The sequence below is a fragment of the Dipteris shenzhenensis genome, chromosome 14 (assembly GCF_047967505.1).
Source record: "Dipteris shenzhenensis isolate YYH24624 ecotype China chromosome 14, Dip_SZ_1.0, whole genome shotgun sequence".
In the NCBI taxonomy this organism is placed as follows: Eukaryota; Viridiplantae; Streptophyta; class Polypodiopsida; order Gleicheniales; family Dipteridaceae; genus Dipteris; species Dipteris shenzhenensis.
In genome coordinates this window covers 55,305,153-55,330,964 of record NC_141609.1, presented here as the reverse complement: position 1 = coordinate 55,330,964, position 25,812 = coordinate 55,305,153, and the positions used below count along the sequence as shown (strand labels likewise).

At 46.4% G+C, this 25,812-nt stretch overlaps 1 protein-coding gene across 1 annotated transcript; it reads right to left on the bottom strand.

The window, feature by feature from the left end:
* Positions 1 to 367: 367 nt before the first annotated feature.
* Positions 368 to 24,689, bottom strand: RH36 (RNA helicase 36). The gene is made up of 7 exons (XM_087384643.1): positions 24,101 to 24,689; positions 23,658 to 23,980; positions 17,702 to 17,905; positions 8,630 to 8,711; positions 1,405 to 1,503; positions 965 to 1,201; positions 368 to 790 (listed from the first exon to the last, which is right to left on the bottom strand). Exons 1-6 carry the CDS (start codon positions 24,668 to 24,670, stop codon positions 1,046 to 1,048), a joined length of 1,434 nt encoding a protein of 477 aa, XP_087240769.1. The 5' UTR covers positions 24,671 to 24,689; the 3' UTR covers positions 368 to 790; positions 965 to 1,045.
* Positions 24,690 to 25,812: the final 1,123 nt, after the last annotated feature.

The window sequence follows — 25,812 nt, the reverse complement described above, 5'->3', positions numbered from 1 at the left end:
CCTTTTTGTTTAAGGAGCAATTAGCCCAGCTATACTCAGCATCACGCATTGAAAAAGTTAGAATGTTGTTGCTTGTCTTGTACCCCTCTTTAGGTTGACGGTAAAGCTCGCAGGACCTGTAAAAAAAATTGCTAATGCTGATGGGGAACCCAAAGAGCTGATACTGTGTGCAGATACCACCAGGGCTGATACTATGTGCAGATTATACAACAGAAAACAAGAACACATTTTTTCGTATTGTGTCGAATTGTGCACCCATCCAACTGAGACAACTTCCCATCTTTGCTCAAACAGCCAGCAAAAGGATTCACTATAGTATGAAGGGACATTATGGATGACAAAACAGGATAGAACAGCTTGAGCAGGGTTTGCTGCAAAAGGATCTCTGGTTTGTTTACTTCATATGAAAACATAATTAGTAATTATAATATAGAGCTAAATATGAAAACATAACTAGTGACTTCAATACACAGCTACGTGACCACCCCAGGTACTTCAACAGCTATAAAACACCCAGGAGGTGTTTAAACTTAGTGCAAAGAGTGAGACCCTCAAATTAATAAAACAATTTCTCTCAACTAATCTCTGGTCTGAAACCATAGCTTTTGAGAGTATATGTGGAAGACTTCAGTAAAAGGCAAATAAAATAACTGCTGAGTGCGGTCTACTGCTGCCTTACGCTGCCAAAATAACCATCTCCATGGGTACAACTCTACAAACTGTATTTCAAATAATGCACCGTAACAGAGCTCTATCTTTGATTTTCTTCATGAACCACATCTTCCGGGAACTGTGAAGAAAAAATTACGTAGCTGTTAAGAGTGCAGTCCAATCAAGATGATACGCATTGAACACAATTTCACTTCAAAGCAATGTGCTGTTACAGAGCATACTCTCATATTGGTAAGACAACTCATGGAGTGCAAATGCCAAAACCCTAATTTCAAATAACATCATGACTCACCATGAAGTCACACGTGGCATTTACAGCAGGTTACTCCATGGGACCCATTAAGGACTTGTCACACAGATCCAGGCACAACAATCAAACTTCAGCTTCACTCCTTTTCCTCTTATTTTCCTTCTTTTGCAAACCCTTTTGTCTCAGGACCTTCATTTTCAATTTTTTCCGGTCCTTGAGCAAATTCTCAAAACCAGTCTCTTGCATTTTTTGAGAAGCAATTCGCTTGGCTTTGAAAACCTGAAACTCAGCACAATCAGCAGAAACCGATAAATGGATCCTTACAGTATACTTCTAGAGAACAATTCCAAAGATTAACAACCTTTGAAGTCTCACAAATATTTTCAAGTAAATCTGCATGACCTCGGTACCTACTAATGAAACATCTTTGAGATTAACAGCATTTGAAAACATTTTACTTTTTCACCTAACATTTTCCTCACCTTGGTAATTCCTTTGAGGACATCAGCCTCCTCAACCTCATGCTCCACCAACTGTTTCCCAATCAGTTCCTCAATTTCATGTACAAGCTCCACATCATACTGTACAACACACATATGAAGTTACTTTCAGTTGTGTTGCTAAAGCTCGTTAGTTCATTTGTCATCCATCCTTGAACAAGAGAGTTTCAGATCCATATAGCTTTTAACCCGCTCAGAACTCTGAAATCTTCCTCATTGTTCGCCCTTAAACTGTCATTACAGAGCCTAAAATAAATCAATTTACTTTTTCCATAAACACATAGACATTGTGTTCTCTCAAACATCATTAGCTATTTTCTCATAATAAGAAAAATGAAGACAAGAACAATCCAAAAAAATGCGGCAAACAAAAAAAAAGGGAATCTTCCATATTTCAAGACATTTAAAGCTTACAACATTTGTCTATTTATAAGTATCACTTAAAAAGTATTCAGATGATTCGATCAAACATTTATAAGATACAAAACTTGTCTCCTTAGAGACATCTTTTGAAGAAGATCCATGCCTTCATGAGGTCTCCAAGGAATGCTTGAAACCTACCAACAAGGTCAAAAGAGCTCAAGCCTCAAACTAAATGCATCCTACTGTAATTGGAACATCCTAGCATATGTACAATGAAATCAGTTCACATTAGGAAAATGTCAACCATCTTGAAAATACAGGTAGCATTTATAGCAAAATGGATGTCCTGAAAAAATGCAGATGCTAGGATAAAAGGTATAACCTAGATCAAGCTGAAAATAAAGTACATCCAGATTGATGACCACACCCACACATTAGGACTCTTTTAAATACACTTTAAGACAGATAATCCTTGGGAGTAAAATATGGCTTCATATTGGTAGTCGTGGTTAAGCGGGCAAAGAAGACTACATTACTCTCTCACTAACTTTGCTTGCCCATACTAACTATTGGGGTGCAGAAGCGTGGATGCCAACTGAGGAGAAAGAAAGAAAGGTTTATTAATGTCTGCGAAAGGCTGAAAAAGCCTATGGGACCAAGGAGCCAAAATCCAGAGAGAGAGAGAGAGAGAGAGAGTTTATAAGAGTCTACTAAAGACCGATGGGTCTATGGGACTCCTAGAAAACCTGATACAATGAGCAAAAGGGTGGAGCTACTAAACAAGCATCCTAACCCTTGCTAGAGAACTGTGTAGGACATAGTCAATGTCTCATCATCAATGTCACCATAGTCAACACAATACAGCACACATGTGGCATGAAACATCAAAGTAGGCTCGATGACGGACTAGGCTGTGTAGGCAAAAAACCCATGATAGATCGTTGTCTATTGTCTGGAAGTGTACTCATCCGTGATCTCGATAGAGGCAGTGGTATCGTCCACGAATTTCGTAGTAGACTGGACAACAGAAGGCCAAGTGCTCCTCTGACTCAACCTCATGCCAATCACACACTGATACGACTCTCATTGGGGATCCCCTCTGCTCGTACGATACGGAGTCGGTGCGATGAAACACGAAACTGCCCAATGGCAATCCTCAGCGAGTGTGGTAGGTGGACCTGAGTGTACCCTAGAGCAACTTGGCCATCTCTCCATTTTGGGTAACGTCAGTGCTAGCCAAAGGACCATCAATCGGCTCTACTGATGTTGTACAAAGAAATAAAAATTCTTCTTGAGATTTTCGAACTTCCATTACGGAAACGAACGGTCCTTAAGCTATATCTTTTTCACCTCATAAGACATACAGCACATCACTCATCTTGAACTGATAAATGTGCTTTTTCCAATCTATGGCTGGATTCTTCCTAGAATGCCAAGCCTTACCCAGTGCTAAATCTACATGAGCAAGCTTTGTCATTTCAAAATCAAGCTTCTCTGCATAGTCCTGAATTCGAAGTTCCAATTGGGTAACCCTTTGGTCCCATACTTCAGTTGAACTTCCGTCTACCATTCTGACTGTATGTGCATAGTCAGATGGCCTAGTCTTTAATTTCAGCCTCTTTACAAGCTTGGAGTTAATTCTGAGTCAAACAACACAATGACATCATGATTGGCTACTTGTCCTTTCATCTTAATTAACTCCGTATCATTCAAGGTTGTATACCCTGTTACTGCGGGCTTTGATAGGACATTATCAGGTGCACTGTTTACTAGCTTAGCAACAGACACACCTAACAAAACAAGTACTGATCTTTGAGAAGATCCCGCTAACTGAATCTGCATCTATTCTGCTCTGGGACTTTCCTCCATTTCCACGTCGCATTCTAAGATCACCATCTCAGCCATCTGACGATCCTTGTTTTGTGGACAATCTTTCCACTGATGAGGCTCAAGGCATCCAAAACACAAGCCTTCTCTCCTCGCTTTTTCTCTTTGCTCTGGGTTCAAAGAAGACTTCGACCAAGCCCGCGCTGCCATTGGTGTTACTTTCCTTTTCACTTCAATGGTGGTACTTGGTTTAGGAGTCTCAACTGGCTTCACCTGCTTGGCTTGACCACTAGGCTATGAGGCACTCCCTTTGCTAATCCACTTCTTCTTAAACCCAGTTTTCTTCGGGTATCATACCCAGTCCCAACCTGCACAAACCCACTTGGTTTGTTCCCTTTGGCATCCTCATAGTTCAGGGCTATGGCAATTGCTTCATCAAAATGTTCGCATACTTAGCCCAAACTTCCATCTTGATCCTATCATTCAATCCAAGATAAAATCTTTTACCTACACCGATAGAGGTAGAGGCTCATAAATTTCCATTACACTTTCTCTGAACTTATCAGTGTATTCCGCCACTGATAAATTTCTTTGACGAAGGTTTCGATACTGTCGAGATGCTTCGTCAGGAGGTAAGAAGTGTTTTCTAAATTCTTTTTCAAACCCCTCCCAAGTAGTGGATGCCACTCCATCTTTCTGATGTTTTATCCACCATCTATTTGCTGCCTCATTTAACATGTGGGTGGCCTCGCGGATTTTCTTCATATCATTCTTGATTTCACAAATGGCGAAGGCCTCGTCCCATTTGTGTAACCAAGTCTCTATGATATCGGAACTACGGTCAGACATCCGACCAGAATACTTATTTGGCCTATAATTGGCAAATATTAAGCACCTTGGCCCTCCTAGGCTCAACCGTATGAACACTGGTTTCAAGTTCCATTGGAGCTTTACCTTTCTCTTCACGAGATGGTCTAGTAGACATTTTTCTAAGCTTGGATTGCCCTACATTTGCTTGCAATTATTGAGCTAAAATATGTTGCAAGGCATCCTCCAATAATGCAATTCTACCAGACAGTGTATGGCCTGCTGGGCGCGACACCTGCGGGGTCGGCCGGACTCCCGACTCTATGGGATCCACCCTAGAAGCTTCTTCTTCAACTTCCATTTAGGTCGATTGGTGTTTTTTTTAATTTTTAAAACACCGCCTAAAACTGTATTTACAAACTGCTTCTCAATCTCACAACCACAAAAGGTGTCTAAACAAGCATAACCCGAATTCCACATATCCACAACTATCAAGGCACAAGCATCAACTGAAAATAGCTTGGAACCAAGATGAATACCTTTTCCCTATACTAGGGAAATATCTGCTATCTCAAATAACTGCACAGGAATTTAAATATAGCAAACACATGGAAAGCTTATACGCAAACCATCTAAATAAAAGAGAGATTAGAAAGCTCCCTGGTCACTTTTCTCGATCTGTGCAGAATAGAGAGGTGCAGCCCAAGAACCAGGTCTGGTCTTAATCCATTCAATCGTGCGCAATAGTTACGTAAGCCTATTTCAGCCGCCAATTGTAACACCAACGAAGTGAATGGGTTCATTAACGCAGGACTTTCTCCAGTCAACATATATCTCCTGCGTGCACTAACAATATTGATAACAAAGCCTTTTGAATCCAACGCTTGCACCCAACCACCATCTGCGCAATAGCTCGCTGATGGAATTCACAAGGTCCCCCAATTACCACGCTACCATCGCCTTTGACAACCGTTCATCAAAATCCAAAAGATCTATGTAACTTCCCACCACACTTTGACCGCAGTCTAGATATGCATTTGCGAACCTTTCAATGCACCAGCTGGTGTGTGCGATCAACATACCCAAACCAACGCTCTAATCATCTCGATTCATTTTATTCATCGAGACTCCCAACAGATTATGGCCGTTACGTTATTGAATGCACGAGCTTTGTGATGGAACAATGAACAAACAAAGACTAGGTAGTTGAGCGACGATTGCTTCTTTTCACCTTGATGACCGTCTCACCAACAATGAGATCACCAAAGATCCCTTCACCGACCCAAGGCAAGCCCAACAGAACTCCCTCGACCTCTCCGCTCTGATACCAAATGATACGTTCCACTAACATATACCCTGTTCCAATATACAAAGTCTACGATCAATCACGATGCAGGCACACAGATTATCCTCCCAGCCGATTCTCGGTGATAGCAAGCTCTCAGAATACAATCGTACGTGAAAGCTCCTGCTTGCAAAATCCACCAAGCCCCAATTCCCTAGATGGATCGAGTATGCCACATGTCTTCATTCTAGGGTACCTCTTAAATGCATCTTTTCTACCCCTCTCTTGGGATACCATTATTCACTTGCCCCTAGGCACATTACACATTTAATGCATTTAGCCTTAGACCCATCTAGTCAGTGCCTTGTCACCCTCATCAAGGACCTTAACATTAATCCTTTTGACCAATAACATGAAGTCCAAATAAATACCATACAAACATTGATCCTTTATAGGAAAATGTCCACTGACCCTTCCAAGGTCATGATACCTCAACCTGAGCATAACATTATGATCATTATGATTTTACTAGTATAGATTAGTCACCAAGGGCCCTCTCGCGCCCTTTGCTCCAGCCCACTGAGGCTTGTATGAGTCTATATTTTTGTGTGCACTTTGTCCCAAAGGCATGCAACGCCTCCTGCGGACATTAATACATTCCTCCACCGCACATCACTGACTTACCTATCTCCCCACCACCAACAAAAGATGACCACAGTTGTATTTGCTTTAGCGTATCCATCCCCCACCACACGACACACACTACGACATCGTCCACACACTACATTCATGACATCGACTTCAACCATAGCCTCTCTCTCGAGGACTCCACAAGTCTTTCCACCTTACTCACAAATCTCGAGGACATTCCGCTCTTGGAAGATCGAGCCGCTCTTATCACCCACTCCCTTCATGAGGCTGACTTGCACACTTTCGCACACACCACCCATTCCACTCGCTCACCACTCCTTAGCTCGGTACCTTTCAATAGCTAGTGCTTGAGTGGAGAGGCTCCATGCTCTCTTATTATCATGGATGATCTGTAGTAAGCCATCAGTTCCACACCACATCATTTTGGATGAGTTTGGGATCCCCCACTCCAGCTTGACAGATCATTCTAGGTGATCACATACCTTCATCGAGTCACGGGTTTTTGGTTCTTTGACCTCAATCCGACACAGGGTAACATGGCTTGTCCTATCCTCATTCATGACATTAGCTATTGAGGGCCATCAGAGGTGTTGGTATGCTCGTGCATCCAGATGGTTTGAGAGCTTGCGACTTCGCATGGACAGACTGCCCTACTTTCAATGTAGCCTTGAGGTCCCCCTCTATTCCAATCACTTATCACAAGGCTAACCAGCTTATTTGAGAGGATGGTTGTACCTAGAGAGCTTCCTATGAAGCTTGGCTTCTATTGAGATCAATGCTTACGGATATCAAAGGAGGGATTCATCAACCTGCTAGGCGACACACGACTACACCTCCCACACTCTTTGAGGATTTCGATCAGGCATTTCATGTTCTCACGACAACTATGCATTGAGACTAGATGGGGTGAGAGCATACCTAAAGAGGGCCGCATATGCACCCTATGTGATCTCCGGAGATTGAGTGAGTAGGAGCACTTTGCTTTCAGATGCCTTGTGTACTATGAGATCCAAGGTCATCACCACTGTCTTTTCAGGGGTAGATTCGGACCCCTCTCTAGCCTCTTGGTTCACGTAGACCAGAGACTTTTGACGACCTTCATTCATGAGGTTGTACCACATAAAGCCAGCTACTAAGGGCACATAGACAAGATCAGGGTTTCAGCCAGACTCTACCCAGAGCGTGATCACTGAGTTTTTCTAATTGGACAAAACGGACCAGCAGTCCCAAGGAGACAGTGTAGTCGAGGCATGACAAATACAACAGACCCGTCAGCATGTCGATGCATAGATTGGGCTTTCCCTCCATTTTTTCAAGACGAAGGGCACATCTGACGAATGTGACAATGGCACGTGTTCGACGAACAGCCAACCTAGGAAATCACAGTGGACCACACATACAAGGCTTCATGCTGCCACAGCACCGACCACCATTAGAGCCTCTCTATGCCGAGATCGTCTTATACATTCTTAGCCGCCCGGTTACACCTTCGATATGTCAAAGAGAGATTACACGGAGGAGAGATCATAGTCTACCACACTCCTCCCTTGAGGGATTTGGGATGTAAATTCTGTTGATTTAGGTACAAGGTACTTCCATTTATAACCTCATCTATTTTCCTACACATAACAATGTTGCAGATTTATTCAACAATGCATTAGCTAGAGAAAAGTTTGAATCTTTCTGCAAAGTTTGAGCTTGACACCTTGTGGTGATTGATCTACTGTCCTGGACATGTTCACACTATCACTATAGAGAGCATTCGTTAGATTATGAGTAGTGTGGTGTGAACACACCCTGGGACACTTTTCTGCTGAGTTATAGGTTTTTCCCCCTGGAATTGGTGTTAGGTTAGCTTCCTTTTTAGAGGATATATTCCTCATTTGGCCATTCTTTATAATACAACTCTTGCATTTTAAGTATATCTCCACATTTTTAAGTTCTCCTCTCAGCCCCATTCCCAACAATAGCCCCATTATTAAGCATACTACCCAGCTCAATCGAGTGCTTGGCAACACTACCTGTAAAATTGTGAATGGGCTATACTTACTCTCTAAATAGTATAAGACCATGCCTTCAAGCTAGTTCACTTCAAGCAACGCCTTTTTCACAAAGAAGATGCTGCATATTGTGTCATTAAGGAAAAATTGCTAGTTTTTTTGGCTCAACTTCTATATATGAAAACAATAATTAGGACTTATCACTTATTCCATTTTGTGTAAAAACCAGCAATGATATTGAGAGAAATTCTTCAACTAGAGAGGTGAACCCAACCTGTGTTACTAAGGTGATCCCCAATCCACCTCTGCCGGCACGTGCTGTACGACCCACACGATGGACATAATCACGAGCATACCTACTTCCACAGAAATATTACAATTACAAACGAAGCTTGCAATTCCTCACAGCCACTATGACATATTAATAATTATGTCTAAAGACAAATCAGAGCACGATGCACTCTCCCTTCCTGATTGGCTCTTACTCTTGCATTCTATTACATTGGACCCATGCAATAGTTTCTGCCTTTTGCATACAACAAAAAATCTCTCCCTCCCTCCCTCCCTCCCTCCCTCCCTCCCTCTCTCTCTCTCTCTCTCTCTCTCTCTCTCTCTCTCTCTCTCGCACGGGTGCTACATGAGGATACGGGGGTATCCCCCTATTTAGATCTCCACCCAGATATTGTGGAGTTTTCCAAATGCGGAGAGGTCCTCCTAGTTGGGGATTTCAACGCACGGACAGGCACACATCAGACATCCCTCCTGGATTTCCACTCAGATCCGGTCCTATTACCTGAGATGGACATAGAGGACTCGGGCTTCCCCCGCTCCTCGGCCGACAGTCGAGCCCCCGTTACTGCATATGGGCAGGCTCTTTTGGATCTTGGACGTATACATGATCTGGTCATCTACAATGGACCAGATCAGTGGCCCGCCTCCTCTGGTTTCACATGTTTCCCACATGGCGGAGGAGCCAGTGTCGTCGACTACATTTTGGGATCTCCTGCTTTAGCCTTGTAGATCACTGACTTCCGTACCGCACCCTTACCCCAGGAGCCTACGACACTTACCTTTTCTTTCATCTCCTTACGCCTTGAGCCCCTTCCAGCCACACTCCGCACTACACCACCTATCATGATATACACTGTGATCATAACCTCTCACCTAACTACTCAGCCCACCTAGCCTCTCTCCTCAGACACATAGACAGCATACCCTCTCTAGATCACCGAGCCGCCCTCATCACCCACTCTCTCCACAATGCAGCCCGCCACATCTTTCCTTACACTACTCGGTCTACCCGCCCCCCACACGTTGGCTCCACCCCTTGCAATAGCTGGTATGATGACGAATGTAAAGCCTTACGCCGCACACTCTGACTCACGACCCAGCGAAATGCTAGGGCTGACCCACACCTCACCCGGGAATATCGCCGCCTAGTCCGTCGCAAGAAGCTAGCCTTCCTGCGCCAGAATGAGGATACGCTACTAAACATCCTGTTCAGTAGCAACTCCAAGGATATCTGGAGGAAATTTCTAGAACGCCGATCCCCTACCCCCCTCACAGACACTTCCCTCTGGCACTCCTACGCACGCACACTCTATGATACCCCTGATCAGCCCCCTCCTGACCTCTCCACCACCCCCCGCCCCACATCTTACACCCTTTTCACAACCGAGGGAGTCACCCACGCAGCGCACAAGCTTCACAACGGCCGAGCCAAGGATCATGAGGGCCTATGCACAGAGTTTGTCACCTATGGTATCAAAACTCTAGCCCCCATCCTGGGAACGTTGTTCAATGAAGCTATCTACCACGGATTCCCCAGAGCCTGGACCCTGAACACTATCACACCCATCCACAAAGCAGGAAATCCCATGGATCCAGGGAATTACAGGACCATCATGATTGGACATGTTATGTCCAAGATCTATGCATCAGTGTTAGATGGTGAGGTCAACACTCGCGCAGAGATACGAGGCCTCAGGGCATTTGGACAGGCCGGTTTCAGGACCGATCACTCGACTTACCATCACATTTTTACACTTCGAGGGATCATTGAGGAGGCCAGACACAGGAGACAGAGGGTATACTGTTGCTTTGTGGATTTCCGCAAGGCATTCGACACTGTTCCTCGGGCAGGCCTTGTCAGACACTTGCAGGAGCTAGGTTACGACTCGGAGGTTATATGGGCGGTAGTAGCTCTCTATGAGAGGGTGACGGGCCGGGTCAAGATTGGTACCAGCTGGACCACAGAGATCACGAGCACTATAGGGGTCAAACAAGGATGTCCCTTGTCACCGACTCTATTTGGCCTCTACATCGACAAGCTCGAGACCACCATCAGGACACTCAGAGGTGCAAGCTGCTCTCTTGCGGAGGCTGTCATCCAGATTCTCTTATACGCAGACGATGTAGTACTACTATCCTCCTCTGCTACTGGTCTTCAGCGACACCTGGATGGACTTCAGATCTTCTGTGATACCCACGACTTGAAGGTCAACCTTGGGAAAACCAAGGTCATGATCTTCAACACCTCTTGACCCGCTATGCACCGAGAGCAGTTCCTCTTCGCCGGCGACCCTGTTGAGATAGTCGACTCTTATACATACCTGGGCGTTGTATTCTCAGGCCCGATCTTCACGATGCGCCTAGCCATGCAAGCCAGGATCAGCCGAGGCTATGCTGTTCTTGCCAGACTGGAGCGACAGTGCTACCACTCTCACTTTCAGGACCCGCGGACCAAGTATCTTCTTTTTTATTCCTTGGTCCGCCCAGCAGGCATGTACGGCAGCCCATGGTGGGGGGCCAACCTTTCAGACACAGAGTGGGCACGCGTCGAGCGCCTATAGATACTGATGTTTGCTCGGATGATCCGCAGCAAACCATCGGTACCTCATTAGATCATCTTAGCAGAATTTGGCGCCTCACCAGTACAGCTTGATGCAGCCTTCCAAGCTATCACTTATCTACACAGGGTCGGGGACTTCAGCTCCTCTTCCGACGGTCGCTTCCGCCTACCCTGGCTAGCCCTATCCTCCTCTATGGCCTTATCCGCTGATGGGGACCAGCAATGTTGGTATAGACGCCTTTCCAGTTGGTTCACCCGACTGGGCCTCGACATGGACCGGTTGCCTCCTTTTCAGTATAGCCTCGACACTCCACCATCCCCTTTCTCCCCCACTAACCAGGAGGTCAACCAGATCATCCAAGAGCACCTGCTCCAGCTTCACACCTAGAGGACTTGGTTTCTTCATCCCGAGCTTCCTGTGAAGCTCGATTGCTATCGCCGACACTGCCTCCTGATCTCACAGGAGGGTTTCATCACGCCCCCGGGCTATACACAGATTCATCTACCGCATGCGCTCCGGATTTCACTAGGCCAGTTTAGGGTTTCGTCACACCGATTACGGATCGAGAGTGGACGCGCAGAGGGTATCCCACGAGAGGGCTGCATCTGCCCACTTTGGACCTGCAGGAGATCGAGTCGGAGGAGCACTTTGCTTTTAGATGCCCTATCTATTATGCCATCCGAGGCCGATACCACTGCCTATTCCGCGACAGATTCGGCCCCCTCACACGCATGCTGCAATTCCCGGACCAGCGGTGCCTAGCCGCTTTCTTACATGAGATGACCCGCCACCGAGATGCATCTCTCCAGGCACGACAGCATGCGCAGCCCACACAACGTGAGGACACTCAGCAACCCATCACTGATTTCTTCCAGTCACAGGATACCTCTCCTCAGTCTAGCCGACGACGCGGACGTGAGCGAAAGCCACAGCCACACCAGCGGGCAGACTCACACATCCAGGTCCATGACATCCCTTCTATGCTCTCAGCATGCCCTACCGGGGTCACCGTCGCTCTCGTTCTTCAACATAGGGCCTCCCGCCGCCCTCGACGACCGAGCTCGACTAGGCAGCATGACGTCAGAGGCCAATCATCCATCGCAGGGTTTTTTCGACCTCCCATTTGACGGGCCCTCTATGATTGGCCTCTGACGATCACCACAGGCATATATATATATATATTTGTATCTCCCCCCTTCTGCTCCATTTTTTTGTATCATCTCGAGATAGATACACATTTTTTGCACCAGGACTAGACACACCATCCTTCATAACTTTTTTGAAGAAACGGTTGGCCGGACCGTTTTGAGACCGCCACCGTTATGCTCATTGTACTAGTTATCTTTAGTCTCATAGACCTTCACGGTCTCCCGAAGACTTTAATAGAGCTGCTCAAGCCAGCAGCTGCACCAGCAACACCAGCGCCACTGAGCAGCAGCTGCGCCACCTACAGCAGCGCCAACAACGCCACCACAGCCCCACCGACAGCAGCACAACAGCGCCACCGAGGGCCAAGGGGCAAAACATTTCAGATGCCAGTACAAAAGGATGCATGAATGCAATAAAGGAGGTTGTCAAAATGCTTGAGAGTGATATTGAATCACTACAAAAGAAGGGATCCATATATGCTGATTGGGAAATGCAAGGCAAAAAATATGAAGCAGAAAATGAGCTCCGGATGAGCAAATGGCACACTGAAATGCAAACATCCATGAAAACTATGATAGGGAATATGCAGGCTGAAATAGACCTGAGTGCCTCAAAAATACATGAATTACAAGAACACCTCCAAAAGCTTCAAGAGGAAAATGAGTCACTGAAATCAAGGCATACAACGGAAGAAGGGGAGATTCAATCATCTATCCATGATGACCTGAATTCACTCCGGGAACAAGTCAAGAAATTAGAGAAGCAAAAGGAGAACCATGCAAGATCATCGGGGGAGAATGATAAACTCATCATTGAGCTGAAATCTGAAAATGCCCAACTAAGGAAGGAAACGAAGGCACTACAGGCCAATGTTAGTGGAAAACACGCTGAAATTACACAGCAAATCACAAAGGGGAAGGTTTGGCATTCAGTATATCAGCCGTTATACCTCACATGGATCGGCGCCCTCAGAGACAGCCATGCACCCAGGTTCATTTTGATCGAGCCCTCGATCCGGTCTACACCAGTCATTTGGCTAGAGAGCTCTCTGACTTACTCGGAGATGGCGGAGACTTGGATCTGACTCAGGCCTCAAACACACTTGTTACCGTTATACGAGATGCTACCAGTAGATCCTTCCCCACGACCCGACCCAGATAGGCACGTGAGGGGAAGATGCCACAGAACTCATGGTTTGAAGATGAGTGCAGGGCGACCAGAGCACACCTCACACGGGAACAGGCATTAGGTCACATGCCTACACATGAGGCACAAAGGATCTTCCGATGACTAACACGCCGTAAGAGGCGAGCTTTCCTTTCACACAAAATGGAGGATATCATCAGCTCATTTTGAGGGGGTGACCCCACTAACGGATGGGGGTTCCTAATAGAGAGGAAGTTGCCTATCCCTATCACGGACCCATCTATGTGACACACTTATGCATGCTCCCTATATGATGTCCCCGATCAAGCTCAGCCCGATATGTCATCTATGCTGAGGCCCACGCATTGTTATCTATTCACTACCCGGAATATATAGGATGCACTGCGACAACTGAATAATCGAAAGGCACAAGATCATGAGGACTACGGACGGAACACTTTGCACATGGCCATGAGGTTTTAGCCCCGATCCTAGCACCGATGTTTAATCACGAAGTATGCCATGGCTTCCCACATACTTGGTGCACCACCACCATAGTCCGGATACACAAAGCAGGGGATCCTATGGACACGGGGAACTATCGCACTCTCATGATTGGCCACACCTTGGCCAAGATCTATGGGTCAATACTAGAGAGGGTACTTAGCAACCACACAAAGCTCCATGGGCAGTGAGCACTAGGGCAGGCGGGTTTCTAGAGACAACACTCCACTTTGGATCATATCTTTACTTTGCGGACCATCATCGAGGAAGCCAAAGCCTGACACCGGAAAGTCTACGCTTGTTTTGTAGACTTTCGGAAGGCCTTCGACACTGTCCCACGAGCCCATCTCATCACGAGCTTGCGCGAGCTACAGATCCCAGAGACGTCGATTTGGGGGGTTATGAGCCTATATGAGTCGGTCAGAGGAAGAGTCTGAGCCCCACGAGGTATATCAGATTGGGTTGAGAGCACGATTGGGGTGAAGCAGGGTTGCCCTCTCTCACCGACCCTCTTTGGACTCTACATCGATGAGATCACATCCTCCCTAGACCGACTAGGCGGAGAGGGCTCACCATTGGCTGACCTCCTAATTCAAATATTACTACATGCCGACGGCATAGTTCTTCTATCTTCATCGGCCGAGGGATTACAGAAGCATCTGGACGCCCTTGAGGTGTTATGCAGAGAGAGGGACCTGACTATCAACCTTGGCAAGACCAAGGTCATGATCTTTAATACCTCACGTCCACCGCTTCTTCAACACAACTTCACATACAAAGGGGAGCCAGTGGAGATAGTACATTCCTATACATATTTGGGCACGGTCTTCGGAAGACCCATTTTCTCGATGACCCCCAGGCTACCAGGGCACGACTCTCACAAGGCCGGAGCACTCTAGCCCGACTAGAGAGACAATGCTTCCAGGCACACTTCCAAGATCCTCCGACGAAGAGCTGGCTCTTCGACACTCTAGTACGACCGACCGCCATGTATGCAACGCCCTTTTGGGCGAGTGACATTCCAACAATAGATTGGAGGAAGTTTGAGAGGCTACAGGTCTCAATGGGATCTAGGATGATACAGAGTAAGCCCTCAGTTCCACATGAGATCATACAGGCAGAGTTTGCCATGACGCCACTATATGTCGATGCTATCTTCCAGACAGTTACTTTCATTCACAGGGTATGGGCTCTGCCTCATTGGAGACTACCCAGGGTAGCTTTGGAATCATCCCGACACCTAGCAGGTAGGGAGCAACCACCTGGTATGCACGCACAGACACATGGCTGACTAGACATGGCATTCAGATGGACACACTACCCCCATTTCAATATAGCATGGATGCCCCTCCTGAGCGACTTCGCGCGATGAGATTAACCGTATCATACGATTAGACCTCCTCCAGCTCACCACATCCCAAACTTGGTTAAGGGACCAGCCGCTCCCCACCAACATGCAGTTCAATCGTGATCACTTCCTCAGAGTCTCTGATGACGGTTTCATTATCCAACCTCCTTATCTAGAGGACAGAGGAGTCTCACATGCACTCCGGATTGCCATTGGCCATATGCAAGTTTCCTCCCATCAGCTTAGGATTGAGGCAGGCTGAGCTGCAGGTCTACCCAGAGAACACAGGATCTGCACACTATGCGACATGGATACCGTTGAGACTGAGAAGCACTTCCTATGTAGCTGCCCGGTTTACTATGAGATACGAGGGCGATATCACTGCTTTTATCAGGAGGGGACCGGCTTCGGCCCGCTCTCTCGGTTGATACACTTCCAGGACCAGGTCTGTGTAGGGTTGTACTTAATGGAGATGCGCCAACACCAAGAGGCACTACTGAGACAGGCTAGAGCACTATCAGCACCGGACAGACTACAAGATACAGAGCCGGACCCAGCTCAGAGACAAGTTACAGACTTCTATGCCTTCGAGACGGCTCCTGGACACAGTGGAGTTGAGGATGAGGAGATTGTCGACATGAGAGCAGCCTGGATCAGCAGTCAGTCACACCAGACTCTTCGGACTACTAGAGCGCACACCATTGAGGTTCGTCCCATCACAACACTACTTGTAGGGGACCGCCAGAGCCAAAGACCCTCGAGGGATCACGATCGACGTAGCCCGACGAGTACTGAGATCGAGGCGACTGCGGCCACCACCTAGACGCAAGACAACCCGACAGTTACAGATACACGACATCTTCATGGCCCAGCGGAGAGACCTGACCTGAATTGATCTGGACACTTAATCTGGACACTCCTGACTCTTGATTCAGATTCTAATTTTGTCTCTATTCTATTCTATTTAGACACTTGATTAGTACTTGGCAGGGGCTTAAGCTCACCCCTTGCCCCAGCCCACAGAGGCTTGTATGAGATCTTTTTTGATGTTGTATCACTCTGTCCCATAGACCCGCGAGGTCTTCCGAGGACGTTAATATATCTTTCTTTCTTTCTTTCTAATAAACTCTCTCTCTCTCTCTCTCTCTCTCTCTCTCTCTCTCTCTCTCTCTCTCCGATACCACTGCCTCTATCAGGATGGAAGTGGGTTCAGCCCACTATTCTATTCAGACACTAGATTAGTACTTGGCAGGGGCTTTAGCTCACCCCCTTGCCCCAGCCCATAGAGGCTTGTATGAGATCTTTTTTGATGTTGTATCACTCTGTCCAATAGACCAGCGAGGTCTTCCGAGGACGTTAATATATCTTTCTTTCTTTCTTTCTAATAAACTCTCTCTCTCTCTCTCTCTCTCTCTCTCTCTCTAGAGAGATTGAGACAGAGGAGCACTTTCTCTGCACCTGCCCAACCTACTACAAGATACGGGGGCGATACCACTGCCTCTATCAGGATGGAAGTGGCTTTCGCCCACTATCGCGACTGGTCCACTTCCATGACCAGGTCTGCATTGGGCTTTATCTACTTGAGATGCGCCGACACAGGGAGACCCTGCTACGACAGATCAGGGAGCAGCACGAGGGGACTAGACCACATGATACAAAGGATGACCAGACACAGCGGCATGTCACAGATTTCTATGCATTTGAGTCAGCTCCAGGACATAGTGGGATGGAGGACGAGGAGCTAGCTGATATGCGAGCACTGCTGAGAGAGGACTGCAGAGGCTACCCGTGACACGGAGAGCAACCAGAGCACACTCGATTGAGGTCCAACCTATCACAGCTTTGCTCAGAGGAGACCGCCGCCCGAGACAAGGCATCACTCCGAACATAGCTCAACGGGTTCAGAGATCAAGGAGACCATGCCCCCCTCCACCACCACAGCTGAGACGGCCAGACAGACGCAGATTTGAGACATTTTTGCTGCTCATAGATGAGACACCACAGTGCCGGGTTTCGGATTCTGAGTTCTAGTCCTAGTTCCAGCTCTTCCTACTTTCAAATAGTACATGATATGATATGACATGACATGATATGATGATACATGTTTTGTATTTGATTTTGCTTGAGCTATCTATCGAGCTCTTTATTTCAGCATAGTATTCAGCAAAGGCCTTAGCACGCCCTCTCCAGCCCTTTGTGGCTTGTATGAGTTTTGTTCCCTTTTGGTGTTTTCCGCACTTTGTCTCCACACTTTGTCCCATAGGCCCGTGAGGCCTTCCGCGGACGTTAATCTCTCTCTCTCTCTCTCTCTCTCTCTCTCTCTCTCTCTCTCATTGAGGGAACAAACCTTGGAATATCATAATTGATAACGAGATCAACAGTTGGAATGTCTAGGCCTCGACTCGCAACATCAGTGGCAATGAGAATAGGAACCTGCCCTGATTTGAAGCGATTCAACGCTGCCAGCCTTTGAGATTGTAACTTCATTGAATGCAATGCTACTGTTCTTATCCCAAGCTCGTCCAACATCAAGCTCAAAAGATGGCAAGTCCTAGAAGTTGCAAAACAACCCAAATTGTCAGCTTCAAAAGATGAAACATACACCTGTTTAAAGTGTCAACCAGCGTCTTCATAATGTGAATATGTTCATGAAACACATTACTATTTCTAAAGTGATACTCTGATCCATTTACCGAGAGTAGCACACATACAGCTTCAAGCTACACCTGCTGAGACTCTTTACCCTTTAAAAAACCTAGATCTTTGACCTCGAAACAAGTATTGTCCAACCAACCTCTGTTATACAGAGGAAATATCAGCTAATCCATGTAATTAGACCCATTAAAATTATCATTAATGTTCGATTCAGCTTTCTACAAATGTTAAGACAAAGTACATTGTTCAATAGAAAACTTCATTGTCTATAGCCTAAAATCATCTTTCAATTCAGCACCCACTCGAGCCATCTTTTAGTCGATACTACACGCTCCTTCAAGCTTTATCACTTCTTGTGTGCCATCGTTCTATCTTGCTGATCTTGTTCTCCGCTGATCTCTTTCATGTAGTTCTCCATTTTGTGCAGGTTTCTTTCGGGTCTTGGGTCACTACTACTTGTCTCTTTCTTGCCGCATTTCTCCTCATCACTGATTTCTTCTTTCGACTGAGTGTCATGATTGTTTCAATCTTCTTGTCATGAGAGCTTCACAAAATCAAACTGCTGCTTTCTTGTGGCTGAACGGCTGAACAGTCTACAGTGCACTTTTGCTATTATCTGCTAGACCAGCATACTCGCTAGAAGCGCAATAGATGGAAGATCAAGCGTTTTGCTGTTGCTCCAAATGCTCAGTTCACAGTGCACTTTTGCTATTATCTGCTAGACCAGCATACTCGCTAGAAGCGCAATAGATGGAAGATCAAGCGTTTTGCTGTTGCTGTCCGTGCCACTTCCTTGCACACAGGCACCTCTTTCATGGCCTTTTCACGCTCTCCTCGCACGCCTGCTGGTGCACCTCTACCTATCCGTGCGGCACCCTCTTCACAGGTTGCTGTTGCTGTCCATGCCGCTTCCTTGCACACAGGCGCCTCTTTCATGGCCTTTTCACGTTCTCCTCGCACGCCTGCCAGCCTCTATCCATGCACCGCCGTCCTCTGTCCATGCTGGTTCACCTCCTGCCCTCTTCTCTGCTTCGCTGCTCCTTCTCTTTCCTTCTCTTCCTTCTCTCATCCCCACACTGAATCGTGCCGCTCTGATACCAAATGTAAAGAACTAGATCCTCTGGTTCTTCTCGATGTCTTCATTCATGCCTGCTTTGTTGGAAACCTAGGACTCTATGGCTGTTTGTCAGTCCCTCCTACAGCCTTGACCCTGCAGTAAGCGCCCCCGTGACCTCTACACCGGATATTTCTTTCCCTATCCCATTCATCTCCTACTCTACGCTGAACTTGCTACATGCCTACGACCTATCCTAGGTTCTCGCTTGATGGAAAAGGTGGAAGATGGGATGAGACCACACAAGTGGCCACACCTCATTAGATGTGCCTTTCCAATTCTCCCTAAGACCTAGGTTAACCCTTCTAAAGCTTAGGTACTAGAATTTCTAAGGTTTGTTGACCCTTCTCCCTACACTTTAATTATCTTAGTCCCCTTTTTACCCCTAGGCAATGACCTATAACCTAACATGCCCTTTTTTCTTCCTATCTCACTCAATATGACTCTGATTTCAGAGCTGTCTGAACCATTATTCTTCTCTTTATTAATGCCATTGATTAGCATACTAATTTGGCTACTACTGTATGATATCATGACACACTGTGGGCGGTATTCCAGCCCTTCAGGAGTGCACATCCAGGCAACTAGAAGGGGCAGAATTGGGGCACAGCAGTCACCCTTCACTCCAGACTCCAAAAGTGCATCCCAGGCACTAGAGAAGGTGGATAGAGTATCAGCAGGCCTCAGCAAGGCAGTAAGGCACAAACACCAGAAGCAGTCATCAGCTCAGATAAAAAGCTCATCCAGGAAGCATTCACAGAGTGACCAGAGAGGATGCGGACAGAGAATTTGGGGCTCCTCCCTAAGCCATTGAAGACCTCGTTTGAGAGGCGCACAGCAAAAAAAGTGACTAGAAGATTGGGCAATAGTTCGTGGTCTCAGATCTAGCACTGCTGGACTCTGGAGCAGCATCCCATTGTCCACGTAGTGTAGATTATGAGTGCACTTTTGTATCCATGTCTTGGTACTTTCAATGGACCTTTTGTCACATGGTTCTTGGGGCATTCCAGGAGCCCATTGGCTGGCTGGCCCACTGGGTCACCCAAGGTCAGTCCTCATGGCTGATCAAGTCGGGTCAACTTACCCAACCAAGCACGTCGGACAGGTCAGTCAACGCCTGGTCAGGTCGGTCAAAACCGCCTACCAGGTCGGCCTGTTTTCCAGCCCTACATAAGGGGCTACTTCCCCTCAGTTTGGTATTCAAGCCTGCAGCCTCCAGCCCTTGTGCTGCACATCTGCCTGCTCCAGAAACAGCCATACAGCCGCCATACAACAAATGCACCTAATCGCAGCCAAAGGCTAGGGTCCACGCTGCACAGCCTGGGCTGGGCAGCAAATGGTTTGAGGTTGGACAGTCTGTTTCAGCAGCATAGCTCATACTCCTGCAGTCGCAATTAAGGGGAGTTTCTCAACTCAGTTTTGAATGCCGATTCGACACTCGTGTACAACAGTAGACAGGGCATTTATGCCGCATTATAAATAAAGCACTGTACTATAGTTAGGAGATCTTTGGTATCTTTCATGCTTGAGTTCTCCTATTGCATTTCATCTATTTCAGCACAGCAAGTCCCCGCATGTTGCAATTTTCTATTTAGTTATTGGTTGCCATATCTTGCATCTACGTCAGATCTAAGTGTGGAATTTAATCATATACATGTGTGCACAGATATCAGATGTGATTTCATGGTCGTTTTTTCTACTATGTATTGTGGTTCAGGCATACCTTTCAAGCAAGGCCCATTCACATTGATTCTCCGACTTGGTATTAGAGCCAAGGAGACTTTCCAACATGGCATCAGAGCCAAGTCACGATTTGAAGGCAAAGAGATGATAACCTAGTAACAGATTCAAGGTCACACTCGGTAAGAGAGTCAAAGAGATGACTGCTTCAAGGGACCACATATAGACCTACCCTTTCTCTATGACCCATGCACCTACCATTTAATGCACTCTAATGCACCTTTCTCTTTCCTATTTTCCCAAGGCCCTAGAGACGTGGCTGGCAGGTGCACATCTGTATTAATAAAATAATCCAAATTTGGAACCGCCGAAGCTGTGGCTCTAGTTCGACAGCCCACCACCATAACAATATCAGTCAATGTCCATCATAAATACAAACGCATATGACACCATCAAATTGGCGCATAATGTACTAATGTTCTAATGTCTATTAATTACAAAATACTCAGTTCTGCTGCCATGACAACTGGCCAGATTCTTACACTCCAAAATTAATTGTTCACAATGCAGCTTGGAAGGTCATACACTTTGCCGCGGGGGGGGGGGGGGGCGCGGGGGAATGACCACAAGATTACTTTGAGGTCGAGATCCTACTCAATATGTGCATCTCACATGCAACCTGCACTAGGGTGCATTGTGCCACACTAAATTCATCATCAAGTGCTTCATGTAAAGCAGTAGATCCCTATTTAGGTGATTTTGTTGTATGCCGTTGCCCCATTGTGAGACCTAGCCCTAAGTTAGGTTAGTAGGCAGGCCATTAGGCCAGCCTGGGCGACCAAACTAGGCCGGACCAAGTCGGGCCAGTTAGCTTGATCAATCACTGGTCGGTTGACCAGTTTGACTAGTCGATTGAACTGACCGGATGGCCAGGCACTATTCCATTCATTCAGTTCCTGGCCCTGCTCCCCCGCCATTCCACCTTGCTGCCACAAGATTCCAGCCCTGCTCTTTGCCGCAAATCAGCTCCACATCCTCGACAATCAGCGGCAGACATCTGCACAGCAGTGATGCAGTTCTGGACAGCAGCAAGTGGAGGCCTTTGCCAGCTCAGTTTCGCAATCATGCAGAGTCAATCATTTAGGGTATTTTCAACAGCATTTATACATCATAAATAAAGCATGTGTACAGTAGTTAGGAAGATCTCCAGTGTCCTTCATGGTTGAGTTCTCTAGCACACCTTCATGTACACACATTCAGTTCACTTCCACACAGCGCAGTAGTTAGTCTCACATGCCTCATTAGATTTCCGAGCATGGCATGGCAATAAGTCTCCACATGTTACAGTGCACACGTGGAAATGAATGAATCCCAGCTCAGATTTGAAGTAGAAAAGGACCAAAAAGTGGAAACAAAAGTGCACTCACAATCTACACTATGTAGACGGGGATGTTGCTCCACTAGTGCTAGATCTGAGACCATGAGCTGTTGCCCTATCTTCTACTGCTGCATGCCTCTCAAACAAGTCTTCATGGCTTAGAGAGGAGCCCCAAAAGACATCTTTGCTCACTCGGTGATATGTTCCCTAGGTGAGCTCTCTGCATGGAGCTGAGGGCTGCTTCTGGTGTTGGTGCCTTTGGAACCTATGTCCACCTTCTTTAGTGCCGGGGATGCACTTCCTGAGGCCAGAGTGAAAGCTCATTGTTGTGCCTTGCTGCTGCCTAATTCTCCCCCTTCTAGTGCTTGGATGTACACTCCTGAAGGGCTGGAATACAGCCTGCAATGAGCTTCTGCAATACTCTTCTGGCCCCCTGTTGTCTGGCCCCCGAGGGGGAGGCCTTATATAGGGCACTAGGCTCATTGATATGTGGCCAACTGGGCCCCTATTTGGTTGACTAGGGTTAGAGCTGGCCAACCTAGTTTGTTGACTGGTTGCCCAAGACAGCCCATGGGGGGCTATAGAAGCCCCCAGAACTGCCCCACTTCAGGGCCACTAGCAGCCCGTTGTGCCCCTCCCATGGGGCCTCAAATAGGTTGCATGCATGCTTGTTGAAGGCATCCTCCATGTCTGATCCAAACACCTGTAGTTCAAACTCCAGCATCCGCTATCTGACAGCGTGGTCCATGACATTTGGAAACCACTTTGCATCATCCAATGTCCACTCGTAATGGGTCCATGATGTCACCCTCCCAAGCGGTAGAGACCATCTAACTGATCTCTCCGTGAATTGCCAAGTCCATCCTTGTGTAGAGACTCGAGAGATCCTGGTGCCTAGTCCATGTAGATCCCCTCCACCAAGGTTCCATCCAAAAACTCCAACTATCTTAAATCACTCCTTCCTGTAAGCAAACCTCAAGTTCGGATCCTAAGTCTTCCAAGGTATAATCCATGCCCTCCTCTTGTGGCTCAATTGTCTCCGACACAAAGTGTTCAACTGAGTCTGCTACCAAAGTCTCCAGCATTCTACAACTAGATCTCTTCGGCTTGGCTTCTTTGAAACTGACGTTGTAACTTCGCGGCCTCCAAGAAGTACACCATGCTAACTCTCAGTCATCTTGCAAGAGGCGTTGCATGCCTCTGCTATGGAGCTGCCCCCTCTGGTTGTCGCGTGGGTCTTTAACCTCCTTTCTCCCTGTTGACAACTCCAAGCCAACCATACACTCCAAAAAATCTTATTGAATTCAGCAAAAAAATAATGAGCTGGTATAAGAGCCAAGGAGATTCTCCCACAGGTTTGTGCATGTGTCTTATAAAACAGGGCCAAATATATATAGCAAAGCAAGTCTATGCATACGTAAAATGTGTCATCCTACATGTGCGTGCAATAGATAGAATAATGGAAAGTGGACCTGCCTGCACGTAGATGCAAATATGATTGACGAGCGAATGTCCTTTTCCTGAGAGTTGGATAATATATGTGTAAGGTATACATCTTTTACGTCTAGATTTGTAAGAATGTACTCCTGCTGCAGTTCTTCCACTGTCTTCAAGCCTTGGTAGGCCTCAAAAAAAAAAGCTTTTTCACCCGAAAGCTCATGCAAAGCCTTGAGCTCCGGGGTCATGGTGGCCGAAAACAAGAGTGTCTGTCGATGGGACGGCAGCCCGAGCAAGACTGTCCGCAACTCATCTTCAAAGCCGACATCCAAGATGCGATCTGCCTCGTCAAGAACAAGGAACTGCAATTGATATTGCCATAAAATGAGATATTTCCTAGTACAAGATGAGCCATTCTTAGATGAAATTGGGCGGCATATGAGTTCGCATACTCTAGAGCCGAAATTTTCAAAGCTATTTACCTTGACGCTCTTGAAAGCCAATGCTATGCCAGGATCGTTCGCAAGAAGGTCAGCCATCCTTCCAGGAGTTGCGATTACTACATGCGGCCGCTGCATTAGAGCTTTAGCCTGTTCTATCATACCCAATCCCCCCACAATTACTGCACAACGCAAATGAAGCCCAGAACCGAGAGCCTTGAATTGATCGGACAGTTGGAAAGCCAACTCCCTAGTGGGGGTAAGGACTAGAGCGAATACGCCGTAGAGATTTTTTGCTAGCACGCTAAGGATAGGTAAAGCGAAAGCAGCCGTTTTACCACTGCCAGTCTGTGCAAGCCCCAAGACGTCCATTCCCTTGAGAATCTGAGGGATGCAATGCTGCTGCACGGGCGTTGGCCGCTTCAAGCCAAGCTCGATACATGTTTTCACAAGCCACTCCGGTAAGCCAAGGTCGCTGAAGCTAGAAGGCGAATTGCCATCAGAGAGCAAAAACTTGTGAGGAGAGAGAGGAGCACGCGACTTGCTGTGTGGATGGTCGTGGAGCATGGCTTTCTTGGAGAAGAGCGCAGGTCCATCCTCCCCTTCGTCCATCTTCAAAGTTGAGACCCCAAACGACCACTTCAGGTAATCAATTCAATTCTAGCGCACTCCATTCGATTTTATTTTAATTTGGAAACGGAAATGGCTCTTTGGGCTCATTCGTCCACGTGTCATTCGTCACTCGAGTTACAGCTTCGTCTAGGAATATTCTATGGCACGATTCCTTCATTTCACTTTCATCACCATTCACTTGTGTCGCCAGTGATTTTCACCTGGCTCGATGGTGGCGTATCATAACGACTAACTAATACGTGAGCACAACAAAAGAGGGCAAAGGGCAATCGAACACAAGGAATGAGCAACAAGTTGAACAACAAGATGAATTTCATTCATGTGGCTTGCCCTTATTGAAGTTGAATGCGGATAATTTTATTTGTGGTGTATATTAGTAGCATGATCCGTCATCCAGTATATGAAGTTTGTTCTACTCTTGTGATGATATTGCAAGTTATTTGTCCATACGTGATCAATGCATGAACCAGGTATTGTTGTTGTTGTTGTGTGAATTATATGTGTCATTCTATATGCATTCATGAATTGTTGTAGTGTTGATTCTGATTTTGAGTGTTAATTGACATTAATGTTTGAGGCTCCTACAATGTAGATATGCATATTTTGAGATATTGTTGATGTTACTCCTTTTATTGCATGTAATAGTGCATTTGTTGTGGCTTTTGGTGCTTTGTATGTATTGATCACTGTTGTTTGTACTTCCTTGTTATTTTTGAGTATTACGAGTAAGCATTCAACTTCTTCATGTAAGTAATATCTATGATGTCGCATATCAATGTTCATTTATAATAAGTTGCTATGCCTAATCCTTCATCATGGTGTATTCGATTGAACATGAGAATGTCGAAGCATTGGTTGTATCGTGCATGTGTTTCTTGAAAGCATATTATTGTTGCTGCTAATAAGCTTTGGCAATGTGATATGTTTTGTTTGTATTGCTCTGGTGTTTAGTGATTGTAAAATCATTTTATCAATGGTGAACGAAGTCTGCTTGTTCTTTTTCCCATGATGACGTTGATCATATTCTTTCAATCTCTTGGAGTTTTGCTTGGTCGACCTTCACATGCTTGGTTTTGATTTTTTTAAATAAATATACTCTTGATAGTCTTGTGTATACTAGT